The 21,631-nt window shown below is 41.4% G+C and overlaps 1 protein-coding gene across 1 annotated transcript in view; it reads left to right on the top strand.

Annotated features, from left to right (window-relative positions):
* LOC127677276 (uncharacterized) overlaps window positions 1-10,876 on the top strand; it is a 30,719-nt gene extending 19,843 nt beyond the window's left edge. The window contains exons 6-10 of the mRNA XM_052172382.1: window positions 4,015-4,175; window positions 6,526-6,685; window positions 9,054-9,197; window positions 9,835-10,018; window positions 10,733-10,876. Coding sequence (XP_052028342.1) covers window positions 4,015-4,175; window positions 6,526-6,685; window positions 9,054-9,197; window positions 9,835-10,018; window positions 10,733-10,876 — 793 coding nt within the window. The remainder of the gene's footprint in view (window positions 1-4,014; window positions 4,176-6,525; window positions 6,686-9,053; window positions 9,198-9,834; window positions 10,019-10,732) is intronic.
* The last annotated feature ends 10,755 nt before the right edge of the window (window positions 10,877-21,631 follow it).

Raw genomic sequence — 21,631 nt, 5'->3', positions numbered from 1 at the left:
TAGTGGGTGAGTTTGCAGAAAAGCTGTAGGAACATGGGAAATGCAACCCTACAGGAAGAACAACATCTGCTGGCAGGGTCAACCATTGCTCCCAGAAGCTAGTCAGCAAACTGAGCAAGGTACAGGAGAGATCTATAGATGCAGATAAATTGTAGCAGATGATGGTCTTGCCTGTCAGCAATAGGAGGGAAGGCACTTTGTCCTGTGGAGGTTTGATGCCCAGTATAGTGGGATGCAGAAGCAGTAGGGCAGGAGAGAGTAGGTGGGTAGGGAAGCACCCTCATTCAGGCAAAGGGGAGGGTGAGAGGAAAAATGAGATTTGAGGTGTCTGTGTGGGTTATCCAGGAAGTGGTTTATCATTTGAGATGTATTCCAATGGAATAATTTATAAATAAATTTAAAACAATACACATATGCCAGCCATTAAACTTTAACAATGAAGACATAGGAGCCAGATGCTGTGGTGAAAGCCTGCCAGCTCAGAGAGACAGGGAAAGCACCCAGCTGACCTTCCTACTCCCCTGACCTCCCAGAGGGAGAGCATTCTTTATCCCTCCCCACACTGTCTTAAACATCATTCAACTTAGAGACCTTCCTAGTTCTTCCTACTTCTTTACTTATGTTCATTCTCTTCCAACTGCTTACTTGATCTGCCTCTTGACCTGGAGTTGACCTTCTTTTGGTTTGCAATACAGGTGTGTGCTAGGGCTGAGCCACAGAACAAGAAAGTACAGTAAATAGAAAGCCCTTGGTTAAAGGTCGGTGCTAGGGCTGAGCACACAAATATTTTTTTTCTTTTCAGTAAATAACACAATCTTGGGGTTTACAGTGTGAACAAATATCCTGCAACATTAAGTTAGCAATGTTCCCTCCACTATAGAAATCAAGCTCTCTGTCAATTGTTCTGCTTGTTTCCAGGCACATCTGAGTGCATATTCATGAGGACACAATGATCCCAAGGAAGATCAGAACTGGGCTCTTGAAGCTGTTGCACAAGGGCCAATAAGAACCAAAAAAGTACTAAGGACACAGCTGATCATTATCACAAGGGATAAACTATCCATCTCTCTTCTCACATAATTTATTCCACAATGTTACCATTCCTGTCCTTGGCTCATTGTCCTAAGTGCTGCAGCATGGAAGGGTTTATGTTCAGGGGTTACCCAACAAACAACAGAAACACGGAATTCAGTTATACTTGGATGGTTTATCTAAGGCACACCACAAGTTTGACCAATCAGGACAACAGATCAAAACTGCACTAGATATTTCTCAGCTACAGCTTTGTGTATAAACCCCAAAGAGCTCATGCCAAAGTGCTGGAAATGCTACCCTATGAGGAACTTGACTCAAGTTATTTTAGACATAATATTATATACAGGCCTTGAATTTGATGGGTTCTATGGAAAGCATATAGATGTAGAATTTCATAAGATTAACAAACCTCACAACATAGAGAACATAACATAGTCATGATGACCCTGTTCAAATTAAGATGTTTTTCTTTTGATTTATATCCATGACTAGGAGGTATATTACAGTAACAATATGAAATAGATGTCTGCTGTGTGATAAATATGCTACAGTTATGTTGTGCAGGCAAACCTCATCAAAAACAATTTTATCATTAGAAAAATGCCTTTGTGTTACCTTACCATGTTTACACAAGTTGGTCTCAACAATGGCTCCTGGACGCAGAAAAGAAATTGTGTTTTCTACCTGAATGGAGGTGCTAGAGCTGTGTTGCACAGCTTTCTCAGTGTCCATTCCACCTCACTCTGTCCCTGCAGGTGACACAAAATTGTCACTCCACCTTCCCTGTGAACCCGGTCTAAGCATACAAAGGCCAGGAGACACAGCTGGTGTCCCAGTCCTCATTTATGCTCCATTTTGCACAAATGTGGAAGATAATTTCCACTTTTCCTACTTTCCAGCAAGAAACACTTGTAGAGAGAGAATGTAACTATTCTCCACAGTTAAAGACCTTCTGTGGTAAACAGTATCCCAGACCTCAAGCAGTACTACAGAGAAATAGTGTTAAAAGCTGCATGGCATTGGTACAGTGACAGGCAGGTAGATCAGTGGAATAGAACTGAACTCCCAGAAATGAACCCACACACCTACGGTCACTTGATATTCCACAAAAATGCTAAAACCATCAAGTGGAAAAAGGGTAGCCTCTTCAACAAATGGTGCTGGTTCAACTGGAGGTCAGCATGCAGGAGAATGCAAAATGATCCATTCTTATCTCTTTGTATTAAGCTCAACTCCACGTGGATCATGGATCAAGGACCTCCAATAAAACCAGACACACTAAAATTAATAGAAAAGAAACTGGGGAAGAGCAATGAGCACATGGGCACAGGGGAAAATTTCCTAAACAGAACACCAATAGCTTATGCTCTAAGATGAAGAATTGACAAATGGGACCTCAAAAAATTACAAAGTTTCTGTACGGCAAATGACACTGTCAACGGGACAAAATGGCAACAAACAAATTGGGAAAAGATCTTCACCAACCCTGTATCTGACAGAGGGCTAATATTCAATATATACAAAGAAATCAAGAAGTTAGACTCCAGAGAGCCAAATACTCCTATTAAAAATGGGGTACAGAGCTAAACAAAGAATTTTCACCTGAAGAATTTCGAATGGCTGAGAAGCACCTTAAATGTTCAACATGATTAGTCATTAGGGAAATGCAAATCAAAATGACCCTGAGATTTCACCTCACACCACTCAGAATGGCTAAGGTTAAAAACTCAGGAAACAGGAGGTGTTGGTGAGGATGTGAAGAAAGAGGAACACTCCTCCACTGCTGGTGGGTTTGCAAGCTGGTACAACCACTCTGGAAATCAGTCTGGCTGTTCCTCAGAAAACTGGGCATGATACTTCCAGAGGACACTGTTATACCACTCCTGGGCATATACCCAGAGAATTCTCTGGCATGCAATAAGGACACATGCTTCACTACGTATATAGCAGCCTTATTTATAATAGCCAGAAGCTGGAAAGAACCCAGATGCCCCTGTATGGAGGAATGCATACAAACAATGTGGTATATTTACACAATAGAATACTACTCAGCAATTAAAAACAATAAATTCATGAAATTCTTAGGCAAATGGTTGGAATTGGAAAATATCATCCTAAGACATGAAATGCTGTCACTGATAAGTGTATATTAAATAGCTCAGAAGCTCTGAATTCCAAGACACATTCACATATCAAATGATTCCCAAGGATAAGGAAGGAGAGGGCCATGGTCCTGGAAAGCCTTGATGAAGAAATGTAGGGGATTACCTGTACAGAGGGGTGGGATGGGGTTGGTTAGGGAATGGGTGGAGGGAAGAGGGCTTATGGAATTTATGGGGGGGAAGAACCCAAAAAGGTTTTTTTTTTAATTTCCTCTGCCAACTGATTTTCAGACTCTTGCCAACACTATGATGTGTGTAACTCTTTCTCTGCTAAGACATCTTGAGGCAACTTCAAATGCTAAGAAGACTTCATGAGTGTAGCCCCTAACATTCATCCACATATTGATTTGCCCTGCAGGCTCTGGATGTGATTTCATGCACCTGTACATAAGACAGGAAAGGTTTTGACTGCATATTAAAACTTGAGTGATATCTCAGTAGATCATCTGAGATGTTAATGGCTCATATTGCTGATTGGGGGAAATGTGAGGCAGGATGATACATTTCTGAGAAGGTTTGAAAAGAAAACCCTCAGTTAAATGCACAGGGATTCCTGAGGTTATGTCAATCAAGCCTAGAGCAAACCCTGGTTTTGTAAGGATGATGGGCTCAATGGCTATGCCCCAGGAGAGTCTCCAGGAAAGGGCACCTCAGCTTCCTGTTAAGTAAAGGAAGAAAATTAGCAGGGAGCAGAAGGCTGTAACCCATGACATCAGCAGTCCCTTCTTGAACATTCTATTGTCTCCTGGAGAGTTCTTGGCATGAGCTGTGATGTCACCAGTGTTGTAGCAACAGCACAAGCCCTGTGGTTTCTCAGTCAGTGTCTAGAGCATACATTGATAGACATGTTTGCCCGAAACAGAAAACTTTTTCGGAGAACCAATGTGGATGCAAGAGAGATAAGAGAGAGGAGGAAGGAAGCTGGTCTTTCATCTGAGAGTAATGAAGGACAAAAGAGGTGGTCATGGAGAATGTGGAGTTAGTAGTGGGAAGTGGATATTCAGCTTCCTACCAGGGTGGCCTGAGCTAGTCTTTCTAACAAAGCGACAAAGGAATTGAAGCTCCTTGGAAGCAAAAGAGATTCCAGGATTTTCACAACTCTTGAATATCAAGGATATCAGAACATTATTTTTTCAACTCTTAAAGCAAGAGATGTTTGGTATCAAGGAAATTGTCCATTTCCTCCAGGTTCTCCAGTTGTGTTGAGTAAAGGCTATTGTAGTAGGATCTGATGATTTTTTGGATTTCCTCAGTTTCTGTTGTTATATCTCCCATTTAATTTCTAAGTTTGTTAATTTGGATACTTTCTCTGTGCCCTTTGGTCAGTCTGGCTAAGGGTTTATCTATCTTGTTGATTTTCTCAAAGAACCAGGTCCTGGTTTTGTTGATTCTTTGTATGGTTCTCTTTGTTTCTACTTGATTGATTTCAGCCCTGAGTTTGGTGATTTCCTGCCTTCTACTCCTCCTGGGTGAAATAGCTTCTTTTTGTTCCAGGGCTTTCAGGTGTGTCATTAAGCTGGCAATGTATGCTCTCTCCATTTTCTTTTTGGAGGCACTCAGGGCTATGAGTTTTCCTCTTAGCACTGCTTTCATTGTGTCCCATAGATTTGGGTATGTTGTGTCTTCATTTTCATTGTGTTCTAAAAAGTCTTTAATTTCTTTCTTTATTTCTTCCTTGACCAAGGTATCATTGAGTAGAATATTGTTCAATTTCCACGTGTATGTGGGCTTTCTGTTGTTTTTGTTGCCATTGAAGACCACTTTTACTCCATAGTGATCTGATAGGAGACATGGGATTAGTTCGATCTTATATTTGTTGAGCAGGTGTTGGAGAGGGTGTGGAGAAAGAGGAACACTCCTCCACTGCTGGTGGGGTTGCAAATTGGTACAACCACTCTGGAAATCAGTCTTGCGGTTCCTCCGAAAACTGGGCACCTCACTTCCAGAAGATCCTGCTATACCACTCCTGGGCATATACCCAGAGGATTCCCCACCATGTAATAAGGATACATGCTCTACTATGTTCATAGCAGCCCTATTTATAGTTGCCAGGTGCTGGAAAGAACCCAGGTATCCCTCAACAGAAGAGTGGATGCAAAAAATGTGGTATATCTACACAATGGAGTACTATTCAGCCATTAGAAACAATGAATTCATGAAATTCTTAGGCAAATGGATGGACCTAGAAAACATCATACTAAGTGAGGTAACCCAGACTCAAAAGATGAATCATGGTATGCACTCACTAATAAGTGAATATTAACCTAGAAACCTGGATTACCCAAAACATAATCTACACATCAAATGAGGTACAAGAAGAAAGGAAGAGTGGCCCCTAGTTCTGGAAAGACTCAATGAAGCAGTATTCAGCAAAACCAGAACGGGGAAGTGGGAAGGGGTGGGTGGGAGGACAGGGGGAGAGAAGGGGGCTTACGGGACTTTTTGGGAGTGGGGGGGCTAGGAAAGGGGAAATCATTTGAAATGTAAATAAAAAAATATATCGAATAAAAAAAAGCAGGAGATGGCAAGGTCAAAGCTGTAATGGTGTAAACTCCAATTTTTCTCTTTCACTGGGTATTGTGGTTGTTCCTTGGGGACAGAATTAGCCCATCAGGAGTCACAGAGGATCTAACCTACACCAATTTAGGGCAGAGCATCAATGCCTTCAGTACCATGCTTCTTTTAGCTTCAGTTTCTCTCTGACAGTAGTACAAGGAAGAGAGCTGTGCCCCCTGGAGATCACCTCTTGATCTCAGAACTACTCTGATCTCCTCTCCCTCAAAGTTCCGCTTAGCTTATCATTGGTTGTGAATGGCAGGTGTTATTGTACTGTAACTACACCCAGAGACTCCACCCTCTGGCTACTGCTGGAGTGCTTGGTGTTTCAGTAGAGGAAACGATTGGTCAGTGTGTTAGCCATGTTCTCCCCATGCAGGACATTTTAAGGCCATGTCCTGGGCCAAGAGTAACAGGGTAGGAGATCTGAACATCATGAATTCATCATGTGACTTGAGAAACCACAGAACTGAGGACTCTGAGGACAAGTTGCACTCTGTGCATTTGGTAATAAGTCAGGAGAAGCCATCTCTGTGGTCATCATAAGAATATATAGGGAGACAGAGGACACACATGGCTGCTTACATCTCCTAATCTCTATAGAGTGATGGGAGAACTGACATCCACTGAGGATGCATCTAAAGCCTGGACGAAACTCCGTGTGGTGTCACTGTGTTCTAGGCCTGTTGTCTCCTTTATAGGCCTCAGAGTAGTCTGTCTACACTCTATGCATTCCCAACATTTAAGTTCACTTGTGTTCTTTTACCTACAGGGGCTGGCAGGCAGACCTCATCCCATGCAACTGTCCTAAGCAAGAAGCAGGCCAAGGAGGGAGAGGAGAGGCTGACCAGAGAGCTGCAGCTCATTACCCAAGAGAGAAATGAGCTGAGAGATCGCTTGATCTATGTCACAGAGGGAGCCATGAACAAGAGGTATGCATTGCTCCAAATGCTGTGGTGTTTGTATGGAGTCCAAAATGCCGCACTTGTCTTTTTAAGATGGTGAATCATAGGAAGATGTATTTTCATGATATCCCTGGGCAAAACCTCATGTCCCTAAACCCTTATTAGAGCAGAGGCATAACCTTCAGTTTTCACAGGAGTAAGATGGGAAATGGAGTCCTCTGCATCCTCCAGGTCAAAAGTGGGACTTGTGGTCTGAGTGAAGATTCAGGGTAGAAGTGATACAGGGATACAGGAAATGGAGAGTGAGTTCCCAGAAAGCATTTTGAAAACCCTTGAAAGGAGGGGCTTTTGTGAGGTTTTAGGAGCTGAGAGTTTACTGTGAGTGTTTGTACTGGACTGGTAGGTGACTGAGTGCTAGAAACTGCTAGATGCAGAAGGCGGGGCCTGGTCCCACATTGTTCATCTCAGTTCTTGACTAGAAACCTGAGGCTCTCTGCCTGTTCCTCTTTTTCTGTGTGTCTTATACTCTGAGACAGTAATTTTGTATTTCTTCTGCATATCATTGTGTTCTCTCTGCTTCTGTCTCAGATTCACTCTCTCTCATTCTGTGACTGTGTCTAATTTTCTCCCTCTCATGTGTGTATACATGACTGTATGTCTGTTTTTTTGTGTGTACATGTGTGGGGGTGCACAAGATTGTGTTATCTCCTGGGAATGAATTTTTGAATGTTTACATTCCTCTCTACTCTTTTAAATTCAGGGATCTATGAAATCCAGGATACTCTGAGACAGTAATGTTGCATACACTTTTTCTGAATCTCATCCTATTCTCTCTGGTTCTGTTTCTGTCTTTATTTCTCATTCTGTGGCTCTCTGTCCTTTTCGCCTAATTTGTGTGTGCCAGTCTATGAGTCTGTTTGCTTCCACATGTACATACATGTGCTTCTGTTTTGTGTGTTTATACTTACCTCCACACTTAGGTATCTTGGGCTCTGTGTTTTGGACTGAGGATTTAAATGCTATTTCAAGGTGATCTGAGTCCTGATATCTGGGAGCCCCTACTTTAAATAGTTCTGTTCAGTCCAGGCAGAGGTAGCATATGCCTTTAATCCCATCACTTGGGAGGGAGAGGCAGGCAGATTTCTGAATTCGAGGCCAGCCTGGTCTAGAGAGTGATATCCAGGACAGCGAGGGCTACACAAAGAAACCCTGCCTCAGGAAAAAAAAGAGAGAGAGAGAGAGAGATGGGGGGGAGGAGAGGAGAGAAGAGGAGAGGAGGGGGGGAGGGGAGGGGAGGGGAGGAGAGAAGAGGAGAGGAGAGGGGAGGGGAGGGGAGGGGAAGGGAGGGGAGAAAAGGGAAGAAGAGGGGAGGGGAAGGGACAGGAGGAGAGGAGAGGAGAGGAGAGGAGAGGAGAGGAGAGGAGAGGAGAGGAGAGCAGAGGAGAGGAGAGGAGACAGAGATTCTTGTGGTTAAAGTAGGAATCCAATTAAATAGTATTGATCCTTCCCTTAATGGGCACACTTATGCATACAGTTGCATCTCTTGGGCAGATTATAAAGAGGTCATTATGTATGGTATCACCTCAAGAATTATGTGTAATGTCTGCCTCTGAAGTATTAGTTATCCAGGAATTACAATCCCTGTTCTCAAAACAGGGAAAATATAATCACAGGTGTCTAGTTGGCAACGACCTGTGTGGCCTAGGCTCTTGAGAGCACAAGTGGCTAGACTGCCCCTCCAGAGCTAATGAGTAAACACAGGGAGCCAGGGCACCCTCCATCTGGATACATAGCTTATGCTGTCCTTGGGAAAGGCTAAAAAGTTTCCAAAGATGAAAAAGATCCCAGCATGCAGAATCCAGGAATTGATCTTCCTGTGCTGGGAGTACAAGACCCAGGCTGTGTTCATGTGTTCTTAGAACGGAGGAGTGGCCCCTGGTTATGGAAAGCAGTAGCAGAATGTGGCAATACCAGAACAGGAAAGTGGGGAGGGGTGGATTGGGGAATAGGGGCAGGGAAGATGGCTTATGGAAATTTTGTAGAGTGGAAGTCAGAAAAGGAGAAATCATTTGAAATGCAAATAAAAAATATATCGAAGAAAAAATAGGAAAAAAAAAAGAAACACATTTTCAGCTGGGCCATGGTAGTACATGCCTGTAATCCTAGCACTTGGGAGGCAGTGGCAGACAGATTTCTGAGTTCGAGGCCAGCCTGGTCTACAGAGTGAGTTCCAGGATAGCCATGGGTACACAGAGAAACCCTGTCTCAAAAAACCAAACTAAATAAATAAATAAAAATAAATTAAAATACTTAGATGTGTATGTGTCTTGGTTTCTGAAAAGGTGTTTTTTAAAAAAAAGCACATGTTCACGGATTTCTATCTTCCTGGGGACAGGCCATACTACACACCAAATCCATTATATGAAAAACTGAAGTTAAAGGAGAAGGAGATTATGACATTTCTACACACCTTAGAGAAGGAGAATATTGAGGCCAAACAGACCTTCCAGGATCTCAAGAAGGAGATTAACTTCTATCGGTAAGTACTGTTCATGGAGGTCACCAGGTGTGCAATGGCCATTTCTGACTTCCTTTGTTGCTGGACTGGAGAGTCTGCAGGTCTGATTCTATCCCTTCTGCCTTTTAGCCATCACTGTGCCTTCAGACTTCTCCTGTCAGTTTCAAAGTCTGAAAGAGACTGTCACTCCTCCAACATTGTACAGGCATCATCAGGAGCCTCTCTTTAGAAGAGTAATTCAGATCATGAGAGGGTTATAGTACAGTAATAGATCTGTGGGACTCAGGCATCGTTTTACAGAGCTAAATGTAATCTAACAAAAGGATACAATGCCCTCCTCTTGATTCTACTGACCGCATTGAGGGTATCTGCAACCTACTAATTGATGTTGCTGAAATGCTTTGGGTTGTCATGGATAGTTTCAGATACCGAGTTCTTTTGGAGTGACATGCAACCTTATTGGTGTTTGGGCTGCAGCAATCATTTTTTTTTCTTCCCTCAAGTTGCTATTTGCTGTTTGTATACCTCTCAAGAATGTATTGAGATGTATTGCATTAGGTATTCCTGGGAACCTAGGTCCTGGTTGGGTTAATGGAACCTTGATGTAGGAATGGGAGGAGGAGCCTGCAGGATCTTACCATGAAGATTGTGTCTCTAGCAACCTGCACAGCCGGCTCCTGATGCAGAAGAACATTTTGAATAAGAGATTGGTTACACTGAAGCAGGAGAACAAGGAAGTACATGCTGATTGGACCATCATTCAGCAATACCTGATTGACTTGAACCTGAATCATAAAGATGAACAGGACAAGACCAGCATCCTCCAGGGCCAACAACATCAGGTAGGTACAAGCAACTCAGCCTGGCCTATACTGACTGATAACATTTTCCCACTGCATCCATCTTTGCTTTCACACAGCACCATTCTAATGTACAGTCCCAAGCAGCCACCCACCTCATGGAATGTAGTTGGTCATTGCTAGGGCTATGCATAAGTATTCTGGGTTGTGAACCTCTTGAGATAAGCTGACATACGGCAAGTATACCTTTCTTCTCCTCTTTATTCTGAAGACCAGTAAGGGTGATAGGTCAATATCATGCAGAATTCCTATACCTGCTCATGATAAGTGGGCTACTTTGCAGAGCTTTGAGTAAGTTCTAGGTCCTGTGACAGAGGTCACGCAAGGGTCATGTGACTTCCCAAGTGGGAAGTAACTTACAGGGTTAAAATTCAAACACTAATAAGAAATATGTTATTCTCCTTGTCTTTGATCTGTGTGGCATGTGGCATTTTCCTTTCCTCCTGTAATCCAGTGAGGTCTCTTCCAATTGCCCATTTCTTGGTGTGCCATGATAAAAATGAGTAGCAGCTTGTCAGCCCATGTAATAGGTTAGTGTTGCTGGATATTTTGCTGTGCCTGCAATTATAACAGCAATGGTGTCAGTTAAAAGATCAATGATAACATTCCTGTTGAGAGGGTGGGAGGCAGCAGCCTGACAGCTGACATTTAGGTTCCCAACAAGCTTCTGTCTTAATTGATGCCTTCCTCTTCTAGGATGCAGAGAGTGTAGCAAGAGCTGAAATTTCCATAGCCCAGGAAGTGGGCCTCCTGCAGAATGAGTTGCCACCTCAGGAAGACACTGCTGAGCTCTATCCTCAACAGCCACAAAATACCTTGGATGAGTCTTCTACCACATAATTGAACTCCTCAGGTTGAATAGGCACTAACTACCTAGCCAGTGAGCCAATCAATTCAGGAACTTATTCCCTTTCCTGTACAAACAATACCCCTTGGGGGAGAACTGAGGTGACTGCCCTGCCACCACATGTCCAAGAGAAGAAACAGACTGTATGTCCCTGTTGCTGAAGGGGCAGTGAGAGAACTCTGGTTCATAGAATTTACTGTTAGAGTTTTGGTTGCTGTTTGTTTTTTTGCTGTTTTGTTACTTGTTATGTTATTGGATATTAAATATTATGGTTATTGCTTTGTTTCCTTATGCTTTTCACTGTTTATAGTCATTATATTTAAAAGCCTGTTTTTGAAATGTATTTCTGATGAATAAAAATTTGTAACTCCTCACTTTTGAGACCATATTACTTATTCAGGTTTTCTGTCCTATCCTGTAGACATAGACCTCACAACCACAGATGGATCTCTGTAAGCCCCAGGAAGCCTGGCTACAGATTGATTTCAAGCCTACTAGGGTATACAAGACAATGGTCTTTTGTATGAATAATGTGGCTTCTCCCATGGATACACACTTTAGGATGTATTCACTGACATACACTCTCCATGCTGTCATGTACCCTCCTACTCCTAAAATATAGAACTCTATTAGAATGGAGACCGCAGCTCCTATCTATTTAATATAGCCCATGAATTTCTACCTAGAGCAATCAGACAAAAAAATGACATCAAGGGCATACAAAAGGTAAGGGACAATGTCAAAGTATTGCTATTTACACATGATATGATAGTATAATTAAGTGATTCCTAAAGATGTACAAAAGAACTATACATGAAAAGCACCTACAGGGAAAGTCTCTTGATTCATAATGGACTTAAAAAAGTCAGTAGCTGTTTTTATTGAAAGGATAAAGAAGCTGAAAATATTAGAAAAGCCACAAGATACAGTACCCAGAATTAATAAACTATCTTGGAATAAGTTAATGCAAGCAAGGAAAGACCTATAAGACAAGATTTTCAAATCTATGCTCCAAATGCAAGTGCACCCTCATTCGTCAAAGAATCTTTACTAAAACTCAAATCACACATTGCACCCGACACAATAGTTGTGGGTGACATCAACACCCCACTCTCCTCAATGAACTGATCAAGAAAGCAGAAACTAAACAGGGACACAGTGAAACAAACTGAAGTTTTGGAACAATTAGATTTAACAGATATATATAGAGAGAATATTTTATCCTAAAGCAAAAGATTATATATTTTTCTCAGCATGTCATGGTACTTTCTCCAAAATCAACCATATAATTGGTCACAAGACATACCTCAACAGATATAAGAAGATCAAAATAATCCCATACCTCCTATCAGATCACTATGGAGTAAGAGTTGTCCTCAATAGCAACAAAAACAACAGAAAGCCCACATACACAGGGAAGCTGAACAATACTCAATGACACCTTGGTCAAGGAAGAAATAAAGAAATCAAAGACTGTTTAGAATTTAAAGAAAATAGAGGCACAACATACCCAAATTATGGGACACAATGAAAGCAGTGCTAAGAGGAAAACTCATAGCCCTGAGTGCCTCCAAAAAGAAACTGGAGAGAGCATACATTAGCACCTTAAGGACGCACCTGAATGGCCTGGAACAAAAAAGTTAATTCACCCAGGAGCAGTAGAAGACAGGAAATCATCAAACTCAGGGCTGAAATCAATCAAGTAGAAACAAAGAGAACCATACAAAGAAAAATCTGGAAAAAATTATCATGAGAAGGAAAGAGCTCCAATGGTCAGAGTTAACAGGGATTACCATAGAGAAAATAGACATCTGATGGAAAGCAGCTTACAGATACAATACATTCCTATTAAAATCCCAACACAATTAATTACAGGTCTTGATAGATCCCTTCTTCTGATCATATGGATAAACAAAAAGCCCAGTGTCTTAGTTAGGTTTTCCTTTACTGTGAAAAGACACAACGACCAAAGCAACTTTGTTATAAGTGGCAACATTTAATTGGGTCTGGGTGTCAGGTTCGGAGGTTCAGTCCATTAGTCCATTATCATCATTGAGAGTAGAGCAGAGTCGAAGATGGTATGGCACTGGAGGAGCTGTGAGAAGGAGCTGTGCCTTCTTCTGCATGCAAACAGATGATTGTCTAGTTTATAGCTACATGGAGGGTCTCAAAGACCAATCTCACTCTCACACACCTACTCCAAGTAGGCCACAACTTTTAACAGTGTTATTGCCTTGGTCAAGCTTATTGAAGCCACACATTCCACTCTCTGGCTAACATAAGCTTGATCAAATGGATGAGTCTATTGTGGCCATACCAATCCATAGCATAACAGAAAATATTCTTAATCCAACTCAGAGGTCCCATAGATCATAAGAGGTTCAAAAATATTAAAAGTCCAAAATTCAAAGTCTCTTCTTACATACACACAATCTCTAAAGTGTAATCCCCTATAAAATCAAAAGATGTAAATCACAGGTATCTAATATCACAAGATATATACCACCATTTAAATAATGTCATACTGAGAAAGTACCAGATTAAAGTAAGACAAAAACACAGCTTCTCAAACTGAAACTCTAAGTCTTCCTGGGTGAACATCTATGTTACAAATGAATAGGCACCCACATTCACAAAATAAACTTTACTAAAGCTCAAATCATGCTTTGCATCTCACACAATAATAGTGGGAGACTTCAACACCACATCCTCATCATTGGACAGATCATGGAAACCCAAGCTAAACAGATACAGAATGAAACTAACAGCAGTTATTGACCCTGTTATAACAGATATCAAAAGAATATTTTATCATAAACCAGAAGAATATATCTTCCCAGCACCTTATGGTACCTGCTCCAAAGTTGATCATCCTCTCAATCACAAAACAAGCTACACCTGATACAAGAAAATTGAAATAATTCCATGTATCCTATTGGATCACCACAGTCTAAGGCTGGTCTTCAATGGCAACAAAAACAACAGAAATCCCACATACATGTGGAAGCTGAACTACTCTACTCAATGATAACTTGGTCAAGGAAGAAATAAGAAAACATTTTAGAATTTAATGAAGATGAAGACACAACATCCCCAAACTTATGGGACACAATGAATGCAGTGCTAAGATGAACACTCAAAGCTCTGAATGCATCCATAAAGAAAATTAAGAGAACATACACTAGAAGCTGGACACTACACCTGAAAGCTCTAAAACAAAAAGAAGCAAATACATCCAAGAGGATTAAATAGCAAAATCACACTTGAATTAGCAAAAGACTCATTATCAGTGAACATCTTTTGTCCCCCACCCCATTTCCTTTTATCCCCAACTTGTTTAGTTTTGGAGGCAGGGTCTCAATACACTGTAGCCCTGGCTGGCCTGAAACACTGAGATCCATTGCCTCTGCCTCACAAATGCTGGAATCATAGGCATGTGCCACCATAGACAGCACCAAATTGTATTTCTATTTTTACTTTTTATGTGTATGAGTGTTTACCTATATGTATATGTGTATGTATGTATGTATGTATGTATACTGCATATAGGGCCTAGTGCACACAAAGATCAGAAGAGGCACCAGATTCCCTGAAACTGGTTCTTGGAACTAAATTCATGTCCTAGCTCTAGAACAAAAAGAAACAAACACACTCAAGAGGAGTAGATGGCAGGAAATAATGAAATTCAGGATGAAAATCAATCAAGGAGAAAGAAACAGAATTATACCAAGAATCAACAAAACCAGGAGCTGATTCTTTGAGAAAATCAACAAGATAGATAAATACTTATCCAGACTAACTAGAGGGCATAGAAACACTCTCCAAATTAACAAAATAAGAAATGAAATGGAAGAAATAAGAACAGAAACTGGGGAAATACAAAAAAAAATTCTACTCAGATTCAGATTCTACTAAAAAGGAATGCATTCAACAAAAGTGGAAAATCTGGATGAAATAGTTAATTTTTCTCGACAGATACCACTTACTAAAATTAAATCAGGATAAACCATCTATATAGCACCATACCCCACCCAAAGAAACAGAAGCAGTTATTAAAAGTCCTGCAAGCAAAAATATCCAGGGACAGATGATTTTAGTACAGAATTCTATCAGAACTTCAAAGAACATGTACTACCAATACTTATCAAATGCTTTCAAAAAACAGAAACAAAAGGAACATCACCGAATTCAGTCTATGAAGACACATTTATACTGATTCCAAAACCATAAACAGAACCAAAAAAGAAAGAAAACTTCAGACCAATTTCAGTTATGAATATCAATGCAAAAATACTTAATAAAATTCTCACAAACTGAATCCAGGACCACATCAAAACAGTCACTCACCTTGATTAAGTAGGCTTCATCCAGGAATGCAGAGATGGTTCAATGTATGGGAATCCATCAATGTAATCCACTCTATAAACAAACTCAAAGATAATAACCCATGATTATCTCATTAAATACAGAAAAAAAAGCACTGGACACAAGACAACACCCATTCATGTTAAAAGTATTGGAGAGATCAGGAATTCAAGCTTCATACCTAAATATAAGAAAAGCAATATACAGCAAACCAATAGCCAACATCAAACTAAATGGGGGAAAAGCTCAAAGCAATCCCATTAAAATCAGGGACAAGGCAAGGCCCTACCTATTCAAAATAGTACTTGAAGTTCTAGCTAGAGCAATAAGACAACACAAGGAGGACAAAAGGATACAAATTGGAAAGGAAGAAGACAAAATATCAGTCTTTTCAGTTGATATGATAGTATACTAAAGGGACCCCAAAATTTCTACCAGAGATATCCTGCAACTTCAGCAAAGTGGCTGGATGTAAAATTAATTCTACCAAATCATCAGCCCTTCCTCTACTCAAAGTATAAATTGGCTGAGTAAGATATTAGCGAAAATGTCCCAAGCTCAGGGATCAGCATGATTGACAGAGTAAAATGACATCTCAGAATCTTGCAATCTACAGGTTTAATGCAAACCCCATCAAAGTTCCAAGTCAATTCTTCATAGTTAGAAAGAGAATTTTTTTAAGATGCTTCTCCGCCATCCGAAGTTCTTCAGGTGAGAATTCTTTGTTTAACTCTGTACCCCATTTTTTAATAGGGTTGTTCGGTTTTCTGGAGTCTAACTTCTTGAGTTCTTTATATATATTGGATATTAGCCCTCTATCTGATGTAGGATTGGTGAAGATCTTTTCCCAATTTGTTGGTTGCCGATCTGTCCTCTTGATGGTGTCCTTTGCCTTACAGAAACTCTGTAACGTTATGAGGTCCCATTTGTCAATTCTTGCTCTTAGGGCATACGCTATTGGTGTTCTGTTCAGAAACTTTCTCCCTGTACCGATGTCCTCAAGGGTCTTTTCTATTAGCTTCAGAGTGTCTGGCTTTATGTGGAGGTCCTTGATCCATTTGGATTTGAGCTTAGTACAAGGAGACAAGGATGGATCAATTCGCATTCTTCTGCATGCTGACCTCCAGTTGAACCAGCACCATTTGTTGAAAAGGCTATCTTTTTTCCATTGGATGTTTTCAGCCTCTTTGTCGAGGATCAACACAATGGAGTACTATTCAGCCATTAGAAACAATGAATTCATGAAATTCTTAGGCAAATGGATGGAGCTAGAGAACATCATACTAAGTGAGGTAACCCAGACTCAAAAGGTGAATCATGGTATGCACTCACTAATAAGTGGTTATTAACCTAGAAAACTGGAATACCCAAAACATAATCCACACATCAAATGAGATACAAGAAGAAAGCAGGAGTGGTCCCTGGTTCTGGAAAGACTCAGTGAAACAGTATTTGGCAAAACCAGAACGGGGAACTGGGAAGGGGTGGGAGGGAGGACAGGGGAAGAGAAGGGGGCTTACGGGACTTTCGGGGAGTTGGGGGGGCTAGAAAATGGGAAATCATTTGAAATGTAAATAAATTATATCGAATAAAAAAAAGAATGAAAAAAAAAGAAAGAGAATTTTTCAGATTCTTTTGGAATAACACACACACACACACACACACACACACACACACACACACGATAATGAAAAGTATTCTCAACAATAAAAGAACTTCTGGTGGAATCACTATTCCTGGCCTCAAACTATGCTATAGAGCAATACTGACAAAAACTGCATGACATTGGAACAGGCACAGGCAAGTAGTTCAGTGGAATAGAATTGATGACCCGGAATTGAACCCACACACCTATGGTCACTTGATCTTTGACAAAGAAGCTAAAACCATCCAGTGGAATAAACACAGCATTTCCATGAAATAGTGCTGGTTCAAGTGGAGTTAAGAATATAGTAGAATGCCAATTGATCCATTTTTCCCCTCCCCCCTCCCCCAAATCCCACCCCTTTCATGGAGATATTTTATTAGACATAAATTACTTGGTCAAGAGTTTGAATCATTAACTGCTCAGACTAATCCAACCTGCTGCTGAGAGCAGCTATGAATACAGGGCAAACACAAAACTGTAAAATCTTAACTTTCTTTATGTGATTTTGTTCTCCAGGGAGACGTTAGCAGCCAACAATGTGAAAAGGTTGCACCAGGAATCCTCTGTGTCCTTAATGCCCAGAGCCTTGAAGGGACAGGGAGGAACCTGGAAGCAGCAGGGAGCTAGGCTAGGGACTGGGAGCAGTGGCTAATAGTGCCTTCCTGACCTTCTGGCACTAGGCAGATCCCTAGGGCAGTGGGACTGGGGACAGGGGAGGGTAAAGAGGACCAGACCTGTGTCTTCCTCCAATGAGGCCTGCTGTTGCCTCCTACTCCATGGAGATTACCACGCTATGAAGTCCTGGGCTCCAGCATCTCTCCCTGCCAGAATTTGCAATCTTGGCAGGGGCACAGGAGGCTGGTCATGAATCATGCACAGGCAGCTTCCATAGAGCTTCAGGACACGCCTACAGCTCAGGGACCAACCAATCACTTCTGCACGCAGAACGTCCTGGTTGGCTGTTTGCTTGCCACTTTTCCTGGTTGAATTCATGCTACTTAGCATGGGAGCATAGCTGGCTTTCCTTAAATAGGTTTCCATGAGTAAAAATGGAAATACTACTATTCCAATGAGTAGCACCTTTACTCATTGGAATCCGAGATTTTCTCCTACTGCTGTCCAACAAGGCCATCCTCTGCTACATTTGCTGCTGGAGCCATGTGTACTCTTGGATTGTTGCTTTAGTCCCTGAGAACTCTGGGGGCACTGGTTGATTCATACTGATGTTCCTCCTATGGAACTGCAAACCCCTTCATCTCCTTGGGTCCTTTTCATTGGGGGACCCTATGAGAACCACTACTTTAGAGACAAAAGAACTCAGTGGCTATTCAGTCCACAGAGTTGGATGTCTCAGCACTAAAGACACAGGACACAAGGTGCTCCTCCCTCTCTCACCCCACTCCCCACAAGAGTCTCTGATCCTTTATATTGAGATCATGTTGGAAGGCTGAAGAACCTTGAGCATAATATTGGGGGAGCATGGCAAAAGTAATGATAGATGCACTCAGGAAGAATTGAAGGTTGGCAGGCACACATTGGACTTTCCTTGATCCTCTCTACATACAGGCTACCTATTAGATGGTGCCACCTAATCTGAAGATGGACGTTGAGCTAATCTCTGGAAACATTCTCACAAACACAATCAGAAATATATTTTTCAGGTCATTCTAGGTCCCATTATGTTGGTAATGAGACCAACCATCACATGCTTTCCCCTTTAACACCCAATCACTTCCTATGTTACACTTAATTTCCAAATAAAGACAAGAAAAGTGCTTGGAATGTAGCATAACTGAGAGGTGCTTGCCTGGCAGGTATGAAACCCTGGTTTGAGTCCCAGCCCCACATAAGTTGGACATGATGGTACACAGATGTAGTGCTTAAAGTTGGGATGTTCACTAAGCAGTTCAGAAGTTCAAAGTTATCCTGAGCTACATAGATACTGACCCTGTCTTATATAAAACAAACTGGGAAAGTTTTCTTCCATATTTTTGATGAAGATATTTGCTGGCCCTTTCAGTTGTAAATCTTCACTCTCATCTATACCTATAATCCTTAGGTTTGGTCTTCTCATTGTGTCCTGGATTTCCTGGATGTTCTTGGATACAAGCTTTTTGCATTTTGCATTTTCTATGACTGTTGAGTCAATGGTTTCTATCATATCTTCGGCATTTGAGATTCTTCCATTTCTTGTATTCTGTTGTTGATGTTTGTATCTATGGCCCCTGATTTCTTCTCAAGGTTTTCTATCTCCAAGGTTGTCTCCCTTTGTGATTTCTTAGTTGTTTCTGCTTCTGTGTTAGGTCCAGGATGGTTTTGCTCAGTTCCTTCATTTGTTTGTTTGTATTTTCCTTTAATTCTTTAAGAGATTTTTGTGTTTCCTCTTTCATGACTTCTGCCTGTTGACTCAAGTTCTCCTGCATTTCTTTAAGGTTTTTTTTTCCATTTCTTCTTTATTGGCTTCTATCTCTTGAGCCTTATTCTCCTGGATTTCTTTAAGTGATTTTTGTGTTTCCATTATACAGGTTTCTAGCTTATTCAGGTTCCCCTGTATTTCTTTAAGAGATTCATTTATGTCCTTTTTGTGTTCTTCTAGCAGCATCATGACCAGTGATTTTAAATCCAAATCTTGTTTTTCTGGTGTGTTGGTGTAACCAGGACTTGCTGATGTTGGAGAGTTTGCTTCAGATGCTGCCATATTGCCTAGATTCGGTTAGTAGCGTTCCTGCCTTTGCATCTTGTTCTCTGGAGTTAATTGGTCTTGTCTCTGGCTAGTATTTGATCCTCTTTTGAGGCTCTAGGGCTATTTCCGCAACACTGGATGGCTGGGATTCCCCTGGTCACAGATTGCTGATGGGCTGTCCTCCTCTTGGGTGCCCTTGGAGCCCTAGTGTGCCTTGCCCCAGATTGTTTCTGTGAACCAGGTGGTGCCTGTTTGGTGCCCATTTGCTCCTTCAGGGAGTGCTGATGGTGTATGCTGCGAGACCTTTTCTGAGTGATGTACACTCTGCTGGGCAGCCGATCTCCCATCTGGGTTGGTGCACACAAGGTTAGCCTAGCTGCTCAGGCCCCGAGTCTAGGCAAAACCTGGCAGGCCAAGGCCCAAGCAAAGTTCCCCTCAGGCTCTGAGTGTTAACTGGCTCTGTCAGGTGGCCAGGATGGTGGCGAGCATGTGCTCCCTGAAAGTGCAGAAGAGACTGCTGGGCTAAAAACCTCCTGGCCGGGTTGGCACACAGATGGCCCACAAAAAGAAGCCAATTCACCCAGGAGGAGTAGAAGACAGGAAATCATCAAATTCAGGGCTGAAATCAATCAAGTGGACACAAAGAGAACCATACAAAGAATCAACGAATCCAGGAGCTGGTTCTTTGAAAAAATCAACATGATAGATAAACTCTTAGCCAGACTGACCAAAGGGCACAGAGAAAGTATCCAAATTAACAAAATTAGAAATGAAAAGGGAGATATAACAACAGAAACTGAGGAAATTCAAAAAATCATAAGATCCTACTACAAAAGCCTATATTCAACACAACTGGAGAATCTGGAGGAAATGGACAATTTCCTAGACAGACACCAAATACCAAAATTAAATCAGGACCAAATAGATCATCTAAACAGTCCCATAACCCCTAAAAAAATAGAAGGCGTCATAGAAAGTCTACCAATCAAAAAAAAAAAAAAAAAAAAAAAGCACAGGACCAGATGGTTTCAGGTTCTCTTGTCACCTGCTGCTCTGTGTGCCAGGCTAGCTGATCCATAAGTTTTCAGGGACTCTCCTGTCTCTGTCAGCTTCTTTTCTGTAGGAGCACTGGGGCTGCAGATGCCCACAAGCACACTCAAGCCTTTGTGGATTCTGGGATCTGAGGTACAAGTTATCATGCTTGTATGCAGTTCTCCTTCTTCCCACCCATCTTTAAGCATTTGCACCAAGTCCTGCTGTTTTAGAATGGTCAACCCATTGAGGCCTTTCTGCAAGTCTACACATTTCTTCAAGTATACTTTAGGTGTCACTTAAACACAGATGGCTTTCCTGTAATGGCCTCTAATTTCTGTGAGTATCTGAATTTAATCTGCAAATGATCAACACCTGAACAGGAACTAAGAATAATGATATAGTGAAGTGCTGAACCTGAGATGTTTGAGGTAATTCTACATCTAATGGACAATACCATGTCTCAAACATAGGAGAAAAACCTGGCCTGTTTAGGTGATTGAAGCTATGGGGCTAGTAAAATCTTTCAGGCCAATGCACAGAGGGAGAAGACAGGAGGAAGACATGGGTCACAGATTTGCAGAAAATTACCAATATGAGAAATCAGGACAGACAGACCCTTTACTAGTTCTAATCTTATATTATTCGTTTAATGTGTATTTCAAAGCATTAAACAGGTATGTATATCTGGGAGCTTGGGAGCTACTAATATTTAGACGGTGGTCCAGTCCACAGCTGTTCACGGGCAGGCATTTTGGGGGTTCACCACACCCACTTTTGAATTTCTTCTAGCCTATTTGTAATGCTGTTGCATTCAAGATTCCACCATCTGTGGGATGTAGGGTAGGTGAAGATCCTTTCCCAATTTGTTGGTTGCCATTTTGTACACTTGAAAGTGTCCTATGACTTACAAAAACGTAATTTTATGAGGTCCCATTTGTCTATACTTGATCTTAGAGCATAAGCTATTGGTGTTCTATTCAAGAACTTTTCCCCTGTGCCCACGTCCTCAAGGGTTTT

This window comes from Apodemus sylvaticus, chromosome 2 (genome assembly GCF_947179515.1).
Source record: "Apodemus sylvaticus chromosome 2, mApoSyl1.1, whole genome shotgun sequence".
NCBI lineage: Eukaryota > Metazoa > Chordata > Mammalia > Rodentia > Muridae > Apodemus > Apodemus sylvaticus.
The sequence above is the reverse complement of the archived record's forward strand: the minus strand, read 5'-3'. Positions and strand labels throughout refer to the sequence as shown.